This window comes from Silurus aristotelis (assembly GCF_946808225.1).
Source record: "Silurus aristotelis genome assembly, chromosome: 23".
Lineage (NCBI taxonomy): Eukaryota > Metazoa > Chordata > Actinopteri > Siluriformes > Siluridae > Silurus > Silurus aristotelis.
Genome location: NC_139596.1, coordinates 5,988,089 through 6,009,946, shown reverse-complemented (window position 1 = coordinate 6,009,946; position 21,858 = coordinate 5,988,089). Strand labels below are relative to the sequence as shown.

The 21,858-nt window shown below is 36.8% G+C and overlaps 1 protein-coding gene across 2 annotated transcripts; it reads right to left on the bottom strand.

Moving 5' to 3' along the window:
* Positions 1-3,839: 3,839 nt before the first annotated feature.
* Positions 3,840-20,251, bottom strand: noxa1 (NADPH oxidase activator 1). 2 transcript variants are annotated; one of them, XM_083526991.1, is made up of 16 exons: positions 20,064-20,251; positions 19,531-19,741; positions 19,363-19,445; positions 18,955-19,063; positions 16,924-17,055; positions 16,110-16,217; positions 15,966-16,025; positions 13,421-13,458; positions 12,325-12,463; positions 12,094-12,162; positions 11,618-11,696; positions 11,206-11,288; positions 9,891-10,033; positions 9,675-9,780; positions 5,964-6,087; positions 3,840-5,780 (listed from the first exon to the last, which is right to left on the bottom strand). In XM_083526991.1, the coding sequence occupies exons 2-16, from the start codon at positions 19,723-19,725 to the stop codon at positions 5,665-5,667; spliced, it is 1,584 nt and encodes a 527-aa protein (XP_083383117.1). In that variant the 5' UTR covers positions 19,726-19,741; positions 20,064-20,251; the 3' UTR covers positions 3,840-5,664. The 2 variants fall into 2 exon arrangements, with proteins under 2 accessions (XP_083383117.1, XP_083383116.1); XM_083526990.1 differs by having other exon boundaries at positions 19,531-19,753; positions 20,064-20,250.
* Between the last annotated feature and the right edge of the window lie 1,607 nt (positions 20,252-21,858).

Here is a 21,858-nt window from a genome sequence, read left to right as displayed (position 1 = left end):
CATCCCTACTATACTATATATAAACATGTATTCGATTAGAGGGAAAAGCTTCAATAGAATAAATGGGAGTCAGTCAAATATTAACCTCAAACTAACCATTAAAGATCAAACCTTGTAAATAAAAGACTAATATTTTCTAAAACCTCTTTATTGACTAAACTTTGGAACCTTCTTGTTTCCAAGACTATTTTCTCCTTTATGGCCTTTATTACTTTTACTTTCCATGTTCATCAGTGGTAAAGGTGTAATCTGGTCTGCTACTGTTAAGATATAATTGGGTTACTACTTGAAGACACCACAAACAACCAATTCCTAAGAATAAAACAAGTCCAAGCACAGCCCTACTTATTAGCACACACACAAACACACACACACACACACACACACACACACACACACACACACACACACACACACACACACACACACACACACACAAACTTCAAATCGGGCTTGGGTTTTCCAAAGGACACAGACTTGTTACCTGATTTCTAAACCTTATCTATATTTTTAAGGTAAGTATTAAACAATCAGAAAATATCCACTTGCATGAATGTGTGTGTGTGTGTGTGTGTGTGTGTGTGTGTGTGTGTGTGTGTGTGTGTGTGTGTGTGTGTGTGTGTGTGTGTGTGTGTGTGTGTGTGTGTGTGTGTGTGTGTGTGTGTGTCTGTGGTTGGTTCTTATCTCCCTTAGTAGAATCACTTCTTACACTTCTGGCTTCAAAGTCCAGATTTTCTAGCAACTTATAACAGCTCCTGCTCAGGGCTTTTTCTTATTGGACTGAGACAGAGACTGTGCAGAGGAAATATCAGTGCAGGAGAATGTGAGGGGAATACATAAGTTTGAAAAGTAACTTACTAAGAAAGTAAGGAAAGAAAAATAGCAAACATACAATAGGCAGCACGTTCATTTGTTCATACAAATATTTTTTTTTTATTTTAGTGGCTTCATCACACTAAACTAAGATATGTACAGTAATTTGTTTACATTATGATGTCTAAACATAAATTGTGGGGCAGAACCTAACCAAAAATGGGACATCGGATGTTTTACCGATTTATTTGTTGGTTCATTTGTCAAAAATGGGAACTACAACAAACAACATTAGGGCCCCGTTGGATCAGGATACCCTCTGCCCTATGCAGGCTCTAGGAATGTTGTGAAAGTTGCACTAGTTTCCACTGGCACCTATCTGTATACTGTAGATATGTATAGAAATATCTATATTGATGTGAAATTTCTTGCATTTGTCATCCTGACTGTACCTTCCAAATAATCTTTTCTATTTTTTTCTTCTTCCTCTCTTTCTAAATTATATACTTTACCCAGAAGCCTCTGTCACTAAGACAGATTCCCTGTGTGTGAACATGCTTGGCAAACAATAAATAAATCTGATATTATGGTAAAGGTGACATGCTTTTTTTTAATGTATACCATCAAACTTAAAAAATTATGTATACAATTCAAAGCCTTCCTTGTTAGTAATGATGTTATTAGCAAGTGAAATCATTAACTAGGTAAGAAACTAGCTTTATTTATTTTTTTAAGTGATCAGAGATGTTTGTTTTGATTAGTCTGCACATCCATCATTTGATATTTCTGTTGTTTAATTTGAAGAAAATTGGTGTATATGTATTTTGTTCAAGTTAATTCTTAAAACTTTTTTGAGTTTTATCTTCCTACTAGAGGTTTACTTTTAAAAGCTGTAAAAAAAATCTGTAAGTGGAGTGTGGAAACAAATTAGTTTGAGGCTATGTTGTCCTGCCACAACAATTCGGTCCAATCTTACAGGAAAAATTCATCAATGGGTAAATTTGAAGAGTAGAATTTCTGTTTGATCTCAGTTTTTCAATACGTTTTGTTACATTTTATAGTCGCCATTAATAATACTAGTATTAATAACATTAAATAAACTTTCTTTCGGCTTCTCCCATCAGGGGTCGCCACAGCGGATCATCCGCATGTTTGATTTGGCACGTTTTTGCTGGATGCCCTTCCTAACACAACCCTCCCCATTTATCCAGGCTTGGGACCTGCACTTAGAGTGGCTGGGGTTGGTTAAAAAAAAAAAAAAAAAAAAGAAATGTTAGTATTAATAACATTAAATGAGGGTACTTTATTTATTGAACTTAATTATTTTCCCCTTTAATTCTGCACCAGTCAATAGTAAGCAACAGTAAATTGTGACTACGTAAACTTGAAAAGAAGAAAAGGCAGGAAGTGATTGATTTACAGGGCTGGCACTGGGAAGAGGCTGCTGTTTGATTAACAACAGCATGTTTAATAGCAGTAAGGGAGGAAAGTGTATCACAGAGAGCTGTGCCAACCCTATGATTACCGTACAATAAAAAAGAGGGACCTTTTGCTGCCCTCTCACTGTCCAAAAGCCAAACATCATAGAGGACTGAAGTCAGGCCAAGCTTTCATGGCATTAAAAACAATACTGCTAATACCTCACTGAGATGCGTTTAGCCTCATTTCATCTTCATATAAATGGGCAATAAGTGAAATCTGTAATGAACTGTAATGGCTGAACAAATGAAGATAAGTGTAAGGACATTTGCTGTAGCTGAGACTCACTGACAGACTGTGGTATGAGCAAATCTTTGCACACCCATTAGAGAAAAATAAAAGGAAAAAGATTTTAATTCATTCCTCCTTTCTTAGTGTGCTAGATTTACTGGGGGTTTAATTCTAATCAAGATCATGTATTTATGTAAATTGGTTATTAATGTTAAAGAAAAAATATTTAGAAGTTTGCATCTGGCTGTGACATACATAATCCTTAACTTGTTCATTTTCTGGTATCAGGATACTAACACTTGCTAATAAATGGTTTCTTTTCAAAAAGCAGAAGTATGTTTTTCTTTTTTTTGTGCATAGCTGCTATGGGGCCAGCGGGGTGCACATTTTTATACTCAACAGCACATAGTAGTTGTGAGAGAACTATGAAAGACTGCAAAACCATTATGTATGTGTGACTGCCTCTGCTCAAACTAAAGCTCATTTTGCCCCTGAGCACCTGATAAACGACTCTTGCTGATAAATATAAAGTGGTAAACAGCTAAGCAAACAAAAAGTGGCAGCAAATGCAACATTAAATCCTTTTAAACTCTTCTAAACTCAATTAAACTCATTTGAGGACCTGAAAAAATCTAAAATTGTAGCTTCTACTCATTAATATTCTGCAAAATTCTCGCAAAGGCTTTATTTTAATTCATTCATTCTATTCATTTTCTACAATCCAGTCATCTTGCTGTCATTATGCATATTTCAATGCAGAAATTTTTAATTCCCAAAATGCCATTATGTTCCAGCTAAGACTTGGCTTTAAAAAAAAAACCTGAAACATCATTTGAGGACAAAGCTATAGATAATACAATAGCTTGTAATAGAAAGTTTTGCAGAAATGAAAATGTCTGGATTTATTTTAATCAGTAAAAGGGTGCAGATAATAGACAAAAAGAGATATGAAATTACATTGAAAATGTCTCTAAAGCAGCTGCTGTGAACCTAGCAGGAGTGAAAAAGTACAGAGAAGCGGTATTTATGTAAATGATGAGTCTATGTCAAAATCATATTCAGTTCATACTAAAGCTATGAAACCAAACAGTTAGTAAAATTCAACAGTATCCACTCAAGTATTTAAGAGGAAAAATAAACACTATGCCTAGGCTTGTGGGCGATTAGATAAAAATAGTATAACATGATTCTGGATAGTTAAAAAATATTGAACATTACTGAAAAGAAAGAAATTATCCATCTATAAAAAAAAATTCAAAAATTGTAAAAAGAAATATTGTAGTTCAACATAAAATCATCTGCTTCCTAACAACTTATTATTTTCTATTATTATTTTATTATGAAAGTTACAAATAAAGCTGCAATATCAGTCAAATAAAAAAATGTGTTATCTATTAAAATTAATATTGGATTTTTTTTTTATTATATTAATATTAATTTGTAATTAAAACATTGTAAAATATTTAACATTCCAAAGTTTAAGCACAAACATTTAGCATCAACATTAACACTGCTTTTAGTCATTTTTTTTGTTGCAAAGAACAAAGAAAGAATCTAAAAGTTTTTGACAATTAATTACATCTTTTAATTAACAGTTTATTTCAGAAATGATTTATTAAATATTTAGCTTAAACTTAGACAAGAATAACTCGCTCATGTTGACCTGGAATGTCTACAAAATGACTGACAGGAAGTGGATCCCAGTTTTCCGAATGGGCTTTGATACAGTTTTGACTAGGCCATGGCTTAATTCATAAATAATGTTCATGAAGGCGGCATGTCTTTATTAAACGAAACTCTGGTCAGTCATAACTACTGTATACCTAAGAAATTTTGACTTATCCCACACATGACTAAAGAAATTTTGATTACAACTTTGAACAGTATAACTAGCTCCTAAAAGAATTATGACCAGTCCCGGGCACATTTAAAGAAATCCTGACCAGTCACACCCAATATTCTAAGCACCCCATCCACTCCTGAAGGATTTCTGACCAGTTCCAGCACTCCAGAAGAAATGTAATTAGTCCCATCAGAACCAAAGATGTACTGATGTATCCTAAAGAGATTTTGACCTGTCCTTTCCAAAATCTTGACTAGTCTAACTCATTCCTGAAAAGAATTCTGACTCCTGTTCTCGCAGAAATTTTTAAAGTTTGACCACAACTGAAGTAATTATAGCATGTCCCTCTCAATTCTGAAAGGATTCTGAACTGTTCAACCTGAAAGTCTAAGAAATCCCTCTTTCTCCTGTAGAAATTTGGACAAGTCTCTCCTTCTGAAAAAATTCTGACCAACATGCACCTGAAAGAATTCTGACCAGTTCCCCTGATTCCAGAAACACATTCTGACAAATCCCATCTTTTGTGAAGAAATTCTGATCAGTTCTCCCTCCTCAAGTACTTATGGCTAGTCCCACCTAAGAATCTGACCAGAAAGGTACCTTCTTTATGAAATTCTAAGAATCCCCTCAACCCCACTTCAGACACATCCGACCCTTTTCTGAATAAATTCTGACCATTTATTGCATGTTTGTGAAGAAATTCTGACTAGTCCTAAACAAACGCTCCTATAAAAATACTGACAATCCCACCTGGCCCGGAGGAGTTACTCTGACTAAACTAATTAGTAAATAATGTCCTTTAATTTCTTTTGCTTGGTTTTGTTTTCTTAAGGTCCTGTTGGATCCCAGTTTTGAGTCACACCTTTACAAATTATACTGCTGTCTTAATTACCTGTGGGAGTGTCAATGTGTTCTGCTTGGACAGGAAGCACAAAAGCACAAAAATCCAGTTTTATGCGATGTTACATTCATCAAGGTGCCGCCCCCAGTTATATTATATTGTACAATAATTTGCTGCTAATTAATGCCTGGTAGACAGTTTTACCCTTAGTGGAGCAATATTACGTGGGTAATAGCATAGCTAATATTAACATAAATGAAGATCATATGATGTGGAATTTTCAAGACAAAATTAATATCATTCACTGGGGCTAATAAAAGGATGCAAACGTGAACGCAGTTGTGATCGTATATAATCAATATGATTAAAATCTAAAATGACATGCTAATTAATTATTCATGTTCATTGATCTTTTTTTATATTACACAGTAAACACATTTGAATCTATCTACAGTCACTACTTAACATTTTCTTGTGATTCTCCAACTTTCTCTGGAAAGTCTCTGTAGGCAAAACATCTGGGGAATATGCCAATATTTCCAGCTGTGTGTCCTTCTAGCCATTCTTCATTCACTGAAAAGAGGAATAAAGGAAGACTGGCTTCAGAAACAAGACAATGTATCTCTGGATAGGAGGAAAGTGTCATAAAGCCCTCTAACAGGAAATAATAGGCATTTTGATACGGTACAGTAAAGCATAAAGGTCATTTCTAGGTGATTCTGCTTTGTAATCCACTCTAAAACAGTGTGTGCGTACCTTCACTAAGGATGTCAATGGTGTCCCCCTGACTGAATTCCAGGTCTTCAGGTCCCTGTGCCGTGTAGTCATATAGTGCCACCATCTGGTAGAGAATTGTTCTGTTGGCCAGAGAATGCTCTGCCTGAAAGTGCACCATGACATAGTTCATGATGAATATTAGTGAACATTAAAATTAATGGTCCATCATCCTTAAGATTTAGTGGTAATGCAAATGCATCATTTATGGTTTCTTGGGTACTGTGTATACACTGCCAGTTTGTGCAATATATAATACTAAAATACTGCTTAATCATTTTGGGTAAGACAGCTAAAACAATGAATTTAACTGGAAGTTCTTTTTATTAAGCAGGAGTCTGTATAGTAAAACTATAACGCTATTTTAATAAAAAAGTCATATTTTAACAGTTTACAAATTTGCAGCTTTAAACTTGTGGCTATGTTTCCCCTGAACACCATATAATAATTAAAAATTATATAATAAAATACAAAATGTAACAATAGTTTTTAAGAAAAAATTATCCAGTTATTATCTAATTTTTATTTACTTATTGAAGCATTTTTATGAAATAGCAGTGAAGTGTGTTAGTCTCAGTATTTATTTTAAAACTAAATCAATTCTACTTGTGGTTACTTTAACAAATACAACTGTATGTTTATTGATTGATAAAGCTTTTGTGTAAAAACACATTTTACATTTAGAAGGGAGTCTCTACAGTCAGTGCTTTGTGTAGAACTGACAGTTAATTTCCTTTTTTTGTCTTATATTATAGCAGTTATAAACAGTTGGTGTCTCAACGGCCTATATTTTTTTCTCTTGAGAATAATAAAACTTTCTTTCGGCTTCTCCCATCAGGGGTCGCCACAGCGGACCATCCGCAAGTTTGATTTGGCACATGTTTTACGCTGGAGGCACTTCCTAACGCAACCCTCCCCATTTATCCGGGCTTGGGACCGGCACTAAGGCTTGTGCAACCCTAATGGCTGGGGTTGGTTAATAATATGTGATAACGAGAATAAGTAGTAATCACTGGCATATTGGGTTTATGAGAGAGGAATAAAACTTTTCAGGATTTGCTGTATTTAAGAAATCATTCTTGTTTTTGTTTTGCGCATGCATGAAATCGCTAAAGAAACCATAGAGCTAGCGTTAGCCGCTAATCAGGACTTGTTATTCTTCCAAAGTAATGGTTTCTCTGACCTAATTCGACCATGAAATATGTCTGCCACTTGAACTCTGAGAAGCATTTATGTAAACGATTTGTTTCTGAGGTGGTTAATTCTAATAATCCTCTGCAGCAGAGGTAGCTTTTTGTCTTCTTTTCCTGGGATGGTCATCATGAGAGCCTGTTTCATCGTAGAGTTTGGTAGTTTTGAAAACAGTGCTTGTGGATACATTTAATTTCTTGAGATTTTTCAGACTGACCTTTATTTTTTTAACCCAGCTATTAGTGTTGCACAGGCCAGTGCACTCTTAGTACCAGTCCCAAGCCCGGATACACGGGGAGGGTTGCATTAGGAAGGACATCCAGCGTAAAACATGAGCTAAATCAAATATGCGGATCACAAACCAGAATATCATACCAGATTAGTTGAGGCCCGGGTTACCAACAACCGCCACAGGTATTGTTAGCCAACAGGGTACAGGTGGAAAATGACCTACTGTTGGCCGAAGGAGGAGAAGGAGAGGAGGAAGATGTCTACAGAGACGGCAGGGAAAGGAGAAGTGGAGGAGAGTGGAGGTTAGAGTGGGCACTTTGAATGTTGGTACTATGACTGGTAAATGAAGAGATAACTGATATGATGGAGCAGAGAAAGGTAGACATGTGTGTTCAGAAGACCAATTGGAAAGGGAGTAATACAAGAAACATTGAATTGGGGGGGGGGGGGTCTTTTAGACTGTTCTTTTATGGTGTGGATGGAAAGAGAAATGGTGTAGGAGTGATTCTGAAGCTGGAAGTTGAAGGGTAAAGTAAAGAGGGAGAAATTCTAGGGTGAGTTTGATGAAGTGATAAAGAGTGTACCTAAAAATGAAAAGTTGGTAATTGGGGCAGATTTTAATGGGCATGTTGGTGAAGGGACAGAGGTGATAAGGAGGTGATAAGTTGAGAAGATGAAGGGAGTATTTTGAGCAGTTGATGAATGAGGAAAATGAGCGAGAGAGAATGTTAAATGATGTAAAGATGGTGAAGCAGGAAGTAAGAGTAGCGATTAAGAGGATGAAAAGTGGAAAGTTGGATTGACCAGATGATGTACGAGTAAAAGAATGAAGATGTTTAGGAGAGATGGCAGTGGAGATTTTAACCAGATTGTTCAACAAGATTTTGGAAGGCAAGAGAATGCCGGAGGAATGGAGAAGACGTGTGCTGGTACTGATTTTTATGAATAAGGGAGATGTGCAGAACTGCAGTAACTACAGGGGAATTATGTTGATATGTCACACCATGAAGTTATGGGAAAGAGTAGTGGAAGCCAGGCTGAGAGAAGAGGTGGCCATCTGTGAGCAGCAGTATGGTTTAATGCCAAGGAAGAGCACCACAGATGCATTATTTGCTTTGAGAATGTTAATGGAGAAGTATAGAGAAGGTCAAAAGGAGTTGCAGGAGTTGTGTTTGTGGATCTAAAGAAATCATATGACAGGGTGGAGATTGGAGTTGTGGTTTTGTATGAGGAAGTAGTGTGAATGAGAGTGAGGGCAGTGGAGTGGTGCGGTTTCAGGGAGAAGAGTTGGTGAAGGTGGAGGAGACTAGGTATCTGGGTCAACAGTTCAAAGTAATGAAGAGTGTGTTGAAGAAGTGAAGAAAAGAGTGCAGGCAGGGTGGAGTGGGGGAGAAGAGTGATAGCAGGAGTAATTTGTGAAGGGTATCTGCAAGAGTAAAAGGCAAAGTTTATAGGACTGTGGGGAGACCTGCGATGTTGTATGGTTTAGATACAGTGGCATTGAGTAAAAGACAAGAGGTGGAGCTGGAGGTAGCAGAGCTAAAGATACTGAGATTTTCATTTGATGTGATGACGATGGACAGGATTATAAACGAGTTTATTAGAGGGACGGTGCATGTAGGCTTTTTGGAGACTAAGCAAGAGAGGTATGATTGAGATGGTTTGGACATGTGCAGAAGGACACGGGGTATGGTTGGATGTGGTGAAAGAAGACATGCAGGTAGTTGGTTTGAAAGAGGCAGATGTACAGGACAGGGGGGTATGCAGACAGATGATCTGTTGTGTGACCCCTAATGGGGGCAGCCGAAAGAAGCAGAAGACTGACCTTAATTTTTTTTAAAGTATTGATAAACTACTATACTTTACTATAAGGGTTCTCTTAACTTAATTGAGTTTTTCTTGCCATAATCGGCATTTGTTTTTCAGTAGTTGTATTAGCAATAATAGTGCTATTGACTCTGTACTCACTCTATTCTTCTGCACCAGACAGCTGACAGTCTGAAATAAACTTTTGAAAAGGCAGACCTGTAAACTGAAAACCATTCCAGGTTTCACTACCTTGTAAATCTTATGAGAGAATAGCATGAGTTTGCCAAGCTGGATTTATGCGGCTACACACTGATTTGTCACAGTTATAAATAATGCATTCTTAAATAATATGCAAATGATTCAAATGATCTTTGTTTAGACTTTTTGTGTGTGATTGTGTGTGTGTATACACGGTATACCTTTACTAGAGATTATGAGCTTTGTTAATGATTAATTGAGTACCTGACACCACAGAGTGACTCGGCCTGCTTCTACCACTTCAGCCAGGCTTTTCACACCTCCATCCTCATCCAGAGGTGTCAGGACAGAGAAGCCTTGCTGCTTATGTCTGAGCGATAGAGAGAGGAGACAGAGGACAAACCTGAAACTTTATTTTTTTCATTCTAAGTGGCCTTGATTTTAAACTACAGCTGGGAAAAAGCAGGTTGGCACAATCACCTCAGACGAATGAGTTCAGCAGGCTGTCCTAGTTTCTGAGCGATTCTCTCCTGCAGCTCCCGGTATGGTGTCTCTAGTGGGACACTCAGAGCAATAGTGTAAGTGTAGTGCACCTTAACTATGACTGAGTCTGCCACTGTCGTCTACAAGAAGGACCAGGATTGAGACATGATTAATAAAGGACTAAAAATTGTTAGGTTTTGAAGAAAAAGGTTTTTTTTTTCTTCTTCTAAGATGAATTGCTAATAAAACATCACTAATCCTAAGATAGGCTTTGTCATTTGAAGGAGTGAAGCCAAATCCAAACCACTCTGGCTATGTGTGGAGCTAATTTCTGGGTCAGAAACAAATCTAAATAGAAGCCTACAATTAAGACAATATTCAGATCTATTAGTGTACAATCACTCACACAATTTATCTATGACATCTGCCAAATTATGTAATTACTAGAAGTCTAGAAACATTTGTTATTGTTTATAAATGCACCTTTAATGCACAGCTTCTGTTTTCGATATGTTTTCATTCTTCAGACACTGTTGGTTAAATTGAATCTAACTGTGAAGCATTATCTTTTTATCTCTTGTAATCTCCATGTAACTTTCTACATGCAAATATTCTTAGGGATAAACTATACAATGCTCTAAAAGATGATGAGACGATATTAATCTGGATAATGCAGCCAGTTTGCAGTGGGCTCAAATAGACTTTATATTTTTATCTGCCATTTTTTCCTCCCCTGGGTGTCTGCTCTGACTTAATGGGGTCAAAATGTTATTCAAGATACACCAATGAATCCCTCAAACTCATTTCCTCTGTCCTCTGCAACATGCAAGACATAACATAAATATGACATTTATGAACATTATGGAAGATATACTGCATATCGAAAAATGGTGCATCCCAAAAGTTAAGGCATCATTATGGTGTTAAACATTTTTGTTTAAATGTGAATATCACTAAGACTAGAACCAAATTTCTTGAACTTGAAATTACATGTATAATAGATTCCACAAGAATATTATTTAAATGTGTACATTAGTTTTATTATTATTATAATTTTGCAACTTGATTGAAATCCCTGAATGTTTCACAGAAATATGGTAGGTTAGGTCTAAGTGTACATTATGTATAGAATTGCTTGAGTTTGAGATTAAACATGTGCAAATGTAGTTAGTGACTATACACACACAAAATCTAAGTACTATATGTATTTGTGTTTCTACTGGTTTGTGACTTTAAATACACTCTGTTGAATATATATTGCTCTTTCAACTCAATGTCATGACTTGCTTGAACAGACTCTGTTCAATCTTACCTTGTCAGTAGGGCTTAGTTCTTCTGCGTTGTACTGTACAGAAGGTGTGGTGTGTGTGCTGCTGGTGTAAAAAGACGGCAATTCTACATGTGGGGTAGATAACAAGCAAACTTGCTTTAAGTTTTCAATATTTCCTGTATAATATCATACTTTGGTTAAGCAACATTTCCCAAACAGGTCCTCAAGCAATCGGATGTGCATAATTTTGCAAAAAGTTCTTACAATCCCAGGTTGTTCAAATAGGATTATTATAACACTATATATAAGAAGCAGATATAGAAGATATAAGAAGTAATGTTTACCCCATGTACACACAGTATACAGCATATAAATGAATATTAACACCTTACTTCTTGATACAGTTTCCTCATTGACCTGTTTGTGAAACACTGCTGATAAGCTTTCATTGTACCTGGAAGAGGAGGAGCAGCAGACTGTGGGCGTGTAGGGGGCTTCATGCTAGGTGGGAGAGGAATCCCAGTAGCATAGCTCTATAAAAGGGGGCAGAAGAAATAAGAGTGGTGCAGGGACCTCCATCACCTTCTCTATCAACACTTCTGCACGTACAGTCTTCAATTTGTCTAATTCATTTTTGCTTCCAGGAAATGAAAATAGCTATAAAACTCTTCCTGTGTCCCATCCATTCAAAATCAGTCATTCCTCTTTCCTTATCTCAGAACTCTAAAATAAAGCAACCTTTGTTCAAAGCTTAAAAAAAATAAAATAAAATAAAATAAAATGTAATTCAATGCCGAAATGTCTGGAGCTCGCATAAAAAAATACAAAATAAAAAAAAAAGTAAATCAAAATATGTTAAGATGATTTGATGGAATGTTTAGTTAAAGTGACATCATGAATAAATAATTAAATCAAGACGTGCATTTTTACCTCCTTCTTTCTTTTGTCTTTTGTCTTTTTTGTCACTGTTTCCAGAAGGAAGTTTGGCAGCAGGCCTCTCTTAAGATTGAGACATTAAGAGAAGCATACAAAAGCACCAGTGAGTCATGGAAAGGTGAGTCAAGTGTCATTGGAAAGTAACAAGGAAAAACACACACACACACACACACACACACACACACACACACACACACACACACACACACACACACAAAAGCTCACCTGGCCATCATATATAACTGTGACAAAGCCGTCTCTGTCCTCTTCGCTGTACACGTACACGTAAGCACCAGCCGGCACAGTGAGCTCAGTTTCATTCCTCCCAATGTAGGCCTTCCTTACACACATGTAGCGTGAGTCTCTGTATGGAGGGATCATCACATTGCTCAGAGTCAACTCACACACCTCTAAAATATAAGATATCTGCAAATCAAGAACTATGAGGATATCACCAGTGCTATACAACGGCTTAGGATTGCAATTTACATGGACAGTTCTGCAATTGCAGTGACCATCTCTGAACAGTACACCTCAACAATGATGGAACTGTAATGAATGGACATCACTCTGATGAGAATGTGTTCCCTTTTGAATTTGCTACCTTTCAAGGTTTCTTCCACATACCAGCTCATGAAGGTTTTCCTTGCCATAGTAACCAATGGCTTGCTCATTAAAGATAATCTTATAAGGAAAAAACTAATAGGCACTAAACTTATACATTCCAACATATATAACTTCTTTATCTCTGTAAAGCTGCTTCGGGACAATGTCCATCGTTAAAAGCACTAAAACTGAATTTAACTGAATTAAATTGCATATTAAAAAAACTAAACTGACTTCATGAAGAACTAAAACATACTGTATGAGCTGTGTGGTACATGTTAAATGCCTGCTCATAGCCTAAATCGCAGCTTGCCAGTTTGTAGATTTTTACACTGTTTTCGTAGTAACCAGTGTAAATTAAGGCTAATTCACAAAATATATATAATGCAGCATTTAAGCTGAGCAGTAATGTAGAAATTATTTAAAATTTTATTTTTCTTTGGAAAAAAAAAGATATGTATAATTTGTATATATTTTCTTTTCATTTTTGGGCTGTGTGTAAATTAGAGGAATTGTAATGATTTGGTTTGTATCGTCATATGCACATGCACGGTTATGACAGATTGGTGTTACTTTTGTAAAGTCTTTTTTTAATGGAATTTACATTTACATTTTGTTTAATGACAATTCAAATTATATTCAAATCAGGACCAAGATCAAGACAACCATCAAGTACAAGAGTAGGATTAGCCTTTTTATTTATCCGCATACTTACTGGCCCACTTCTGTCCGTGGTTCATAATATCCCGGTTTCTGCAAATGATAAATAGTGGTTAGGACAATATTAATATGCGTTCACAATTAAGATGTTTTATCTACAGACTTCTTGCTTTCTGGATTTTAGGTATTTTATTACCATCAGAGAAAACACACATACTGTAAGTCAATAAAAAATATACCAAAACCACCTACAGTATATATATACAGTGAGGAAAATAAGTATTTGAACACCCTGCTTTTTTGCAAGTTCTCCCACTTAGAAATCATGGAGGGGTCTGAAATTGTCATCGTAGGTGCATGTCCACTGTGAGAGACATAATCTAAAAAAAAAAATCCAGAAATCACAATATATGATTTTTTAACTATTTATTTGTATGATACAGCTGCAAATAAGTATTTGAACACCTGTCTATCAGCTAGAATTCTGACCCTCAAAGACCTGTTAGTCTGCCTTTAAAATGTCCACCTCCACTACATTTATTATCCTAAATTAGATGCACCTGTTTGAGGTTGTTAGCTGCATAAAGACACCTGTCCACCCCATACAATCAGTAAGAATCCAACTACTAACATGGCCAAGACCAAAGAGCTGTCCAAAGACACTAGAGACAAAATTGTACACCTCCACAAGGCTGGAAAGGGCTACGGGGTAATTGCCAAGCAGCTTGGTGAAAAAAGGTCCACTGTTGGAGCAATCTTTAGAAAATGGAAGAAGCTAAACATGACTGTCAATCTCCCTCGGACTGGGGCTCCATGCAAGATCTCACCTCGTGGGGTCTCAATGAACCTAAGGAAGGTGAGAAATCAGCCCAGAACTACACGGGAGGAGCTGGTCAATGACCTGAAAAGAGCTGGGACCACCGTTTCCAAGGTTACTGTTGGTAATACACTAAGACGTCATGGTTTGAAATCATGCATGGCATGAAAGGTTCCCCTGCTTAAACCAGCACATGTCCAGGCACGTCTTAAATTTGCCATTGACCACTTGGATGATCCAGAGGAGTCATGGGAGAAAGTCATGTGGTCAGATGAGACCAAAATAGAACTTTTGGGTCATAATTCCACTAAACGTGTTTGGAGGAAGAAGAATGATGAGTACCATCCCAAGAACACCATCCCTACTGTGAAGCATGGGGGTGGTAGCATCATGCTTTGGGGGTGTTTTTCTGCACATGGGACAGGGCGACTGCACTGTATTAATGAGAGGATGACCGGGGCCATGTATTGCGAGATTTTGGGGAACAACCTCCTTCCCTCAGTTAGAGCATTGAAGATGGGTCGAGGCTGGGTCTTCCAACATGACAATGACCCGAAGCACACAGCCAGGATAACCAAGGAGTGGCACTGTAAGAAGCATATCAAGGTTCTGGCATGGCCTAGCCAGTCTCCAGACCTAAACCCAATAAAGAATCTTTGGAGGAAACTCAAACTCCGTGTTTCTCAGCGACAGGCCAGAAACCTGACTGATCTAGAGAAGATCTGTGTGGAGGAGTGGGCCAAAATCCCTCCTGCAGTGTGTGCAAACCTGGTGAAAAACTACAGGAAACGTTTGACCTCTGTAATTGCAAACAAATGCTACTGTACCAAATATTAACATTGACTTTCTCAGGTGTTCAAATACTTATTTGCAGCTGTATCATACAAATAAATAGTTAAAAAATCATACATTGTGATTTCTGGATTTTTTTTTTTAGATTATGTCTCTCACAGTGGACATGCACCTACGATGACAATTTCAGACCCCTCCATGATTTCTAAGTGGAAGAACTTGCAAAATAGCAGGGTGTCCAAATACTTATTTTCCTCACTGTATCTATAATGAAATATATTCATGCAATAGAAAGTGTTTGGAGCAAACATACTGTTAATGCTCATGCAAATCAAATCCATACACACTGAATAACTGCCTAGTAGTTTATTCTCAATCAGATTGTGTATTAGCTACCAGTGTGTGGTAATGTAATAGATTTCTGGGAGCTGTTAAGCATCAATATTTTGTAACCATAACAAAATTGTGAAGAAGAGACAATTTTGGTTCAGTATTGGGTATTGGAAATCAGGTTTTTGTCAGTAGTTAAAACCCTTTGAGCACAACTAAATAATTCATCAAATTAAAAAAATATATATATATATATCCATTATTTATCTGAATTGTAATTAATATAAACAGACAACTGCAATGGCTTAGGACTGCAGTTTGCATGATAAACAGTTCTGCATTGAAGCACCTATCACTAAACAGTAAACCTCAACAAATATGGAACTGTAATAAATAGATATAAAGTGACACTCAGATGAGGATGGGTTTTCTTTTGAGTCTGGTTCCTCTCAAGGTTTCTTCCTCATACCATCTCAGGGAGTTTTTCCCTGCTGCAGTTGCCAATGGCTCACTCATTAGGGATAAACTTAAAATTATAGGAAAACTTATAGGAATTAACCTCTTCAACTTAACCTCTTTACAGTATCTCTGTAAAGCTGCTTTGAGACAATGTCCATTGTTAAGTGCTATACAAATAAAAATAAATTGAATTGAACTGTACCTGCAACCTCAGAGGTTCAAAACCACCAAAGTCATCATTTGGGATGTCAGAAATAATAACCTAACAGAAGAAACAAATAATTACTAGCCATTTAAGTTTCTCAAAGCTTTTTTGAGAGATTTTGTGAACTTTAAGGAAATGTACCTCTGCTTTGCCCAGGAAGTCTCGGGGCTGAAGCTCCTCCACATGCTGTTTCCTGGGCCGAAACACCACTCCCTCTGGGACCATGAGAGGTGCAATCAGCTCCCTCTTCTAAAGCACACAACAGAGCATAGAGGGTGATTACCTGCATGTGCAAAATCACACCATATGCAAAATATAGGGTGCTTTTTATGAGTTTTAGCCTTTAACACAACATCTGAGGGATTTAGTAGAAGAAGAAGATTCAGCTTCTTTTCTTCCTGTTCAATCGGAGAAATTTAATTCAAATTGTTTTTTTTTTTTCTTGAATTGAATTAAATCGAATCCTGCGTGATGTTATCTAACACCAACAATTTATTCTGGTTCTAAATATTCATTTCCTTCTAACAACTGTGTGCCTGTGAATGTGTGTGGGCCACAGAGGTAGCACAAAGAGCAAATTTCCCTCGGTAAGAAAACATTTTAATCCTTCACAGAACCAGAAGGAGGAATTAAATGTCTATTATAATAAACTGACCAGGAAACACATACCATAAACCTTTACAACTTCACACCATAAGAGTTACCTGACTCAATAAAGAACACATTTTTCATTTTTCTTGAATTTATACAATCATGTGGCAGCTGTGATATCCATCCAATCATCATAGAACCTTCAACATGTTCAACCATGTTGTTGTTACAACAGCAAACATTTCGAGACTTATTTTGCACAGGTGAAGACTGGTGCATTCACAGGTGTCGCTGTATTCTTGAATGTGAACTTGGACTTTGAATCCTACAACAGTGAGTTATGTCAGAATATGAGAGTTCTTACTGCTACACTCTGCATGGCCGAGGCAACTTGATTTCCTTGTCCACCTCCCTCCTGTGAAGCAGCCTGGAGGATCTCTGTAGCTTTATTCCACTGGTTTAGTTTACAGTGCACAGCTGCTGCATTATAAAGAATCTGTCAGCCAAAAACACATGCGTGCACACACACACACACACACACACACACACACACACACACACACACACACACACGTATCAGTATTGTTTTACTAGTATCACGGTATCATTATCTCTCTGTAACAGTACAAAGTGTAGATTGTCACATCTCCTCCAAAAAAACAGTATGTGTTTACATGTGGTGTGGTGACATCATCAGCATTCTTTAGAACAGTCAGTTAATTGTGTGTATGTATGTGGAAAGAGATTCCTTTCCTTTGCAAACCAGGAAGCAGGATATAGACCACAAAACTATTAGTAATACTCTCCTTTTGATAAACAACCAAATCGAATCTTTCTCCATAGAAAGCAAATATACATGAATATTTTTCACCCAGATATATATTTTTGAAGTCGTTCCACCTGCTTGGTCTAGGGAACAGGAGGAATGTCTGATAAGTCTAATCTTCCCCAGAAGTGGATCAGACGGTGCATACTGTATGTCAAAGGAGAACTTTGCTGACAGGTGAAACCTGACCAGTCTCGACAAGGAAGACAAGAGAATGTGAGTCATTTCCTTGCACATTTAGAACAAAGATAAAGAAATAGGTTAATATATACTATATATAGGTATAATATATATATATATATAAATTCATTCTTAATCACAGATGAGTCACTTACACTCCAAAATTATGAGCACACTTGCTGAAATTTTGTTTTCTAGTGTATATAACACAATATATGTGATATCAATTCTTTTTTTTTTTAAACAATTTGACATTTTAATTTTTTCATTTCTTTCCAATTTATTCTTTATTTTTATATATATATATATATATATATATATATATATATATATATATATATATATATATATATATATATATATATATATATATATATATATATTTATTTATTTATTTTTTTTTTACATATCCTGGGTATCAGATCATGTTCAAAACATATAAAGTTGTCACCACCGGCTTGCTCATTAGGGACAAACTTTTAGGCATTTCCCTTATAAACACTAACATATACATTTAATTAATACATTTATTTGTCCACACTATACAAATAAATAAAATAAAATGAAATTAAACCACAAATGATCTCGGACTCTCCTCCAGTTTAAAGTCTTTTTGCATTATAAAGTAAACATTTTAAAATATTGATTGTTGTATATTTTTTATGTATATTTTATAAATCATAGATAGATAGATAGATAGATTGATAGATAGATAGATAGATAGATAGATAGATAGATAGATAGATAGATAGATAGATAGATAGATAGATAGATAGATAGATAGATAGATAGATAGATAGATTGTAAAATATAGATGTCAATCACTGCTTGTCTTATAGTTTAATTGTCCAGGGAATAAATAAGGATAATAGAAACATGAATTATGTTATGTGTAATGAGATTTTAGCCCAGACCAAACAAGGGGACAAAATAAGTGATGACAATTTTAGTCTTTGTATTTTACATTATTAAAACCTAATATAAAATAGTGGTTGGTCTGAAATTAAAAGAAAAGTCACAGAATTTTCCCAAGCTAATAATAATAATACGAGGAAAATTTTAAATGTTCTGTTTGGAGTGCAAGATCCTCTGTGTGTCTCCAACACTTTTAGAGATTACAGGAGGAGGAAAAGTGCAGTTCTATATAGAGCACTAAATGTTCAATGCATTAAGTGTTACTTGTGAAAGAAAATGGCGTAGGTGAAAGATGTTTGTATATGAGAAGAAATGTTTCCTTGAAATAAATCTTTGCTGTTATTTGCCAGTCAAAGTGTATTCATAAAGCTATTTTTCTCGGCAATCTTAGAGTTATAAAACTAATGATTTTTCAACGTTTGTTTGTCTTTAGCTTTGAATGAGGTTGAGATCAAATGATAGAAGAGTTAGAACCTGCCAGGTGTAGAGTCTATAGCGCAGTCCCAGCTGTTTGTAGTCAATCACAGCATTAGTCCTCATGTGCTTCTGTGCCCAAATACAGTCACCAAGAGCCTCATCCAGTCTGAGAGAAAGAGAGAGAGAAAGAGAGAGAGAGAGAGAGAGAGAGAGAGAGAGAGAGAGATAGAGAGAGAGAGAGAGAGAGAGAGAGAGAGAGAGAGAGAGAGAGAGAGAGAGAGAGAGAGAGAGAGAGAGAGAGAGAGAGAGGGGTAAAAATCAAAGTGATGATACTGGACATGCTATATTCATATCATAAGATAATCTGTGAGTCTGCTAAAAAATAAAGCAGGAATTTGTGGATTTATCATGGCCAAAACCACACTATTAGGACTTGACCATATTTGCTGTTTAAGCTGTTCTTACCTTCCTACCATCATGTGCAGTGCAGCCCTTTGGAAAAAGCCCACAGCAAGTCTCTCATCTTTGGCGATAACTCGATCCAGAGCCTGAAACATCACAATAAGATTTGTCTCCTGTTACAAGAACAACAGATTTCTGCCAGCCACATCATTGTGGTTTTGAGAGTCTCACTTTAATTGCTTCCTCTAGTTGACCCAAAGCGAGATGGACAGATGCAGTGACGAACAGAATGCCAGCCGAGGGATCAGAGATCTGAATGAGCTTGGCGAGAGCACTGTTCCAGTCTTGGTTGTCCACAGCTCGCACAGCCTCGTCCCATAACTGGATCAGTTCAGTGTACAGCATGACTTTGTCTCTGGCAGTCATAATCTCTTAACAGAGTCTAAAAATAAAACTGTACAGTAATAAACTGTTAAATATTCTAGTGTACACATATGTGCTTCATTATACCTCAATATGTATAAATTAGAGATTAATCTCATGCGTTTTTTGATCGTTTGGTTTTTGTAGATGAAAGAAGACAGAAACAAGTTGTTCTTTGTATCTAAATTTATATGAGTAATAATCTTTTCATAATCTGTACTCAAAGTTAAGTACAAAATCAATACAAAAACGTGAAACAGCCTGGTTAGAAAGCAACACCTGAAACCAGCCTCTGAATTACCATGGTGTTGAAATACACAAATCTTAAATATGTTACTCACCAGCAGGCAAGGGCTGAAAAACAGAGGGTAGAAAAACGTTTTACTTAGTCAATCCAATGAAGATCAAAAACTTTCCAGAGCTGTCCAGTTCCAGAGCAGGTCATTTATGGTGTCTCTCCTACCTGCCCTGTGAAAAACAAGCATGACTGTTTCTACCCGCCCACACCTTTCAGGAAAGCAGGAAATTCTGCCTGACATTCTCAAGTGTGTGTGTGTGCGTGTGTGTGTGTGTGCGTGTGTGTGTGTGCGTGTGTGTGTGTGTGTGTGTGTGTGTGTGTGTGTGTGTGTGTGTGTGTGTGTGTGTGTGTAAGTGTGAGTGTTAGACTGATGGAGCAAACAGAAAGAATGTAGATGTTAAACGGTGAACTGCCGTTAAAAAACAGGTTATTCTCCTAACACAAAAACCTTATTCATAGAGAGTAAAGGTTATGTTTGGCTTTTCTATTACAATTTCATAAAAGGGTAGTGTTGGTGGTGTTAAAATAACAACCAATCTAGTGCTCTACAGTAACAATTTCCAGCTGTACCAGGGTAATTCAAAATACAATGAATGCCATTCAGATGTACAGTATTGTGATATTACACATTTGTGAATATGTCGCAAAACCAAAACAATTCCAGAACAGTTCTTTGTGGTAAGGGTAGGGAGCAGGTTGAGAAGAGCCTGGAGAGGTGAAGGTACTTGCTGGAGAGAAGGGAAATGAAAGTCAGTAGGAGTAAGACAGAGTACATGTGTGTGAATGAGAGGGAGGGCAGTGGAGTGGTGTGGTTACAGGGAGAAGAGGTGGAGAAGGTGGAGGAGTTCAGGTACCTGGGGTCAACAGTGCAAAGTAATGGAGAGTGTGTTAGAGAAGTAAAGAAAAGAGTGCAGGCAGGGTGGAGTGGGTGGAGAAGAGTGATAGCAGGAGTGATTTGTGATAGAAGAGTATCTGTGAGAGTGAAAGGGAAAGTTTATAGGACTGTGGTAAGACCTGCAATGTTGTATGGTTTTATAGACAGTGGCATTGAGTAAAAGACAGGAGGTGGAGCTGGAGGTAGCAAAGCTGAAGATGATAAGATTTTCATTGGGGGTGATGAAGATGGGCAGGATTAGAAATTAGTTTATTATAGGGACGTTTTGGAGACAAGGTGAGAGAGGTACGATTGAAATGGTTTGGACATGTGCAAAGGAGGGACATAGGGTATATAGGACGAAGAATGCTGATAATGGAGCCACCAGGCAGGAGAAAAAGAGGAAGGCCAAGGAGGAGGTTTATGGATGTGGTGAGGGAAGACATGCAGGTAGTTGGTTTAAAAGAGGTAGATGTAGAGGACAGAGTAGTATAGGGATGGATGATCGGCTGTAGCGACCAAAAGAAGAAGAAGAACACCCTTCCCCAGATCTGTACCTCGATACAATCCTGTCTCAGAGATCTGCTCTGTTAACTGTGGGACTTCATGTAGACAGGTGTGTACCTTTCCAAATCATGTACAATCAACTGAATTTACCACAGGTGGACTCCAATCAAGATTTAGAAACATCTCAAGGATGATAAGGAAACAGGATGCACCTGAGCTCAATTTTGAATGTCATGGCAAAAACTGTGAATATTTGTGTGACTTTTTTTTTATTTTTTTTATTTTAAATAAATTTGCAAAGATTTCAAAGAAACTTTATGTCATTATGGGGTTTTGTTTGTAGACTTTGTAGTAGACGCCCTTGTCCAGAGACAGGTACAAAAGTGCTTTGAGTCTCTATCAATTAATAAATCTAAACTGGCATGATTACAAACTTAAGATAAATCAGCCTACAACT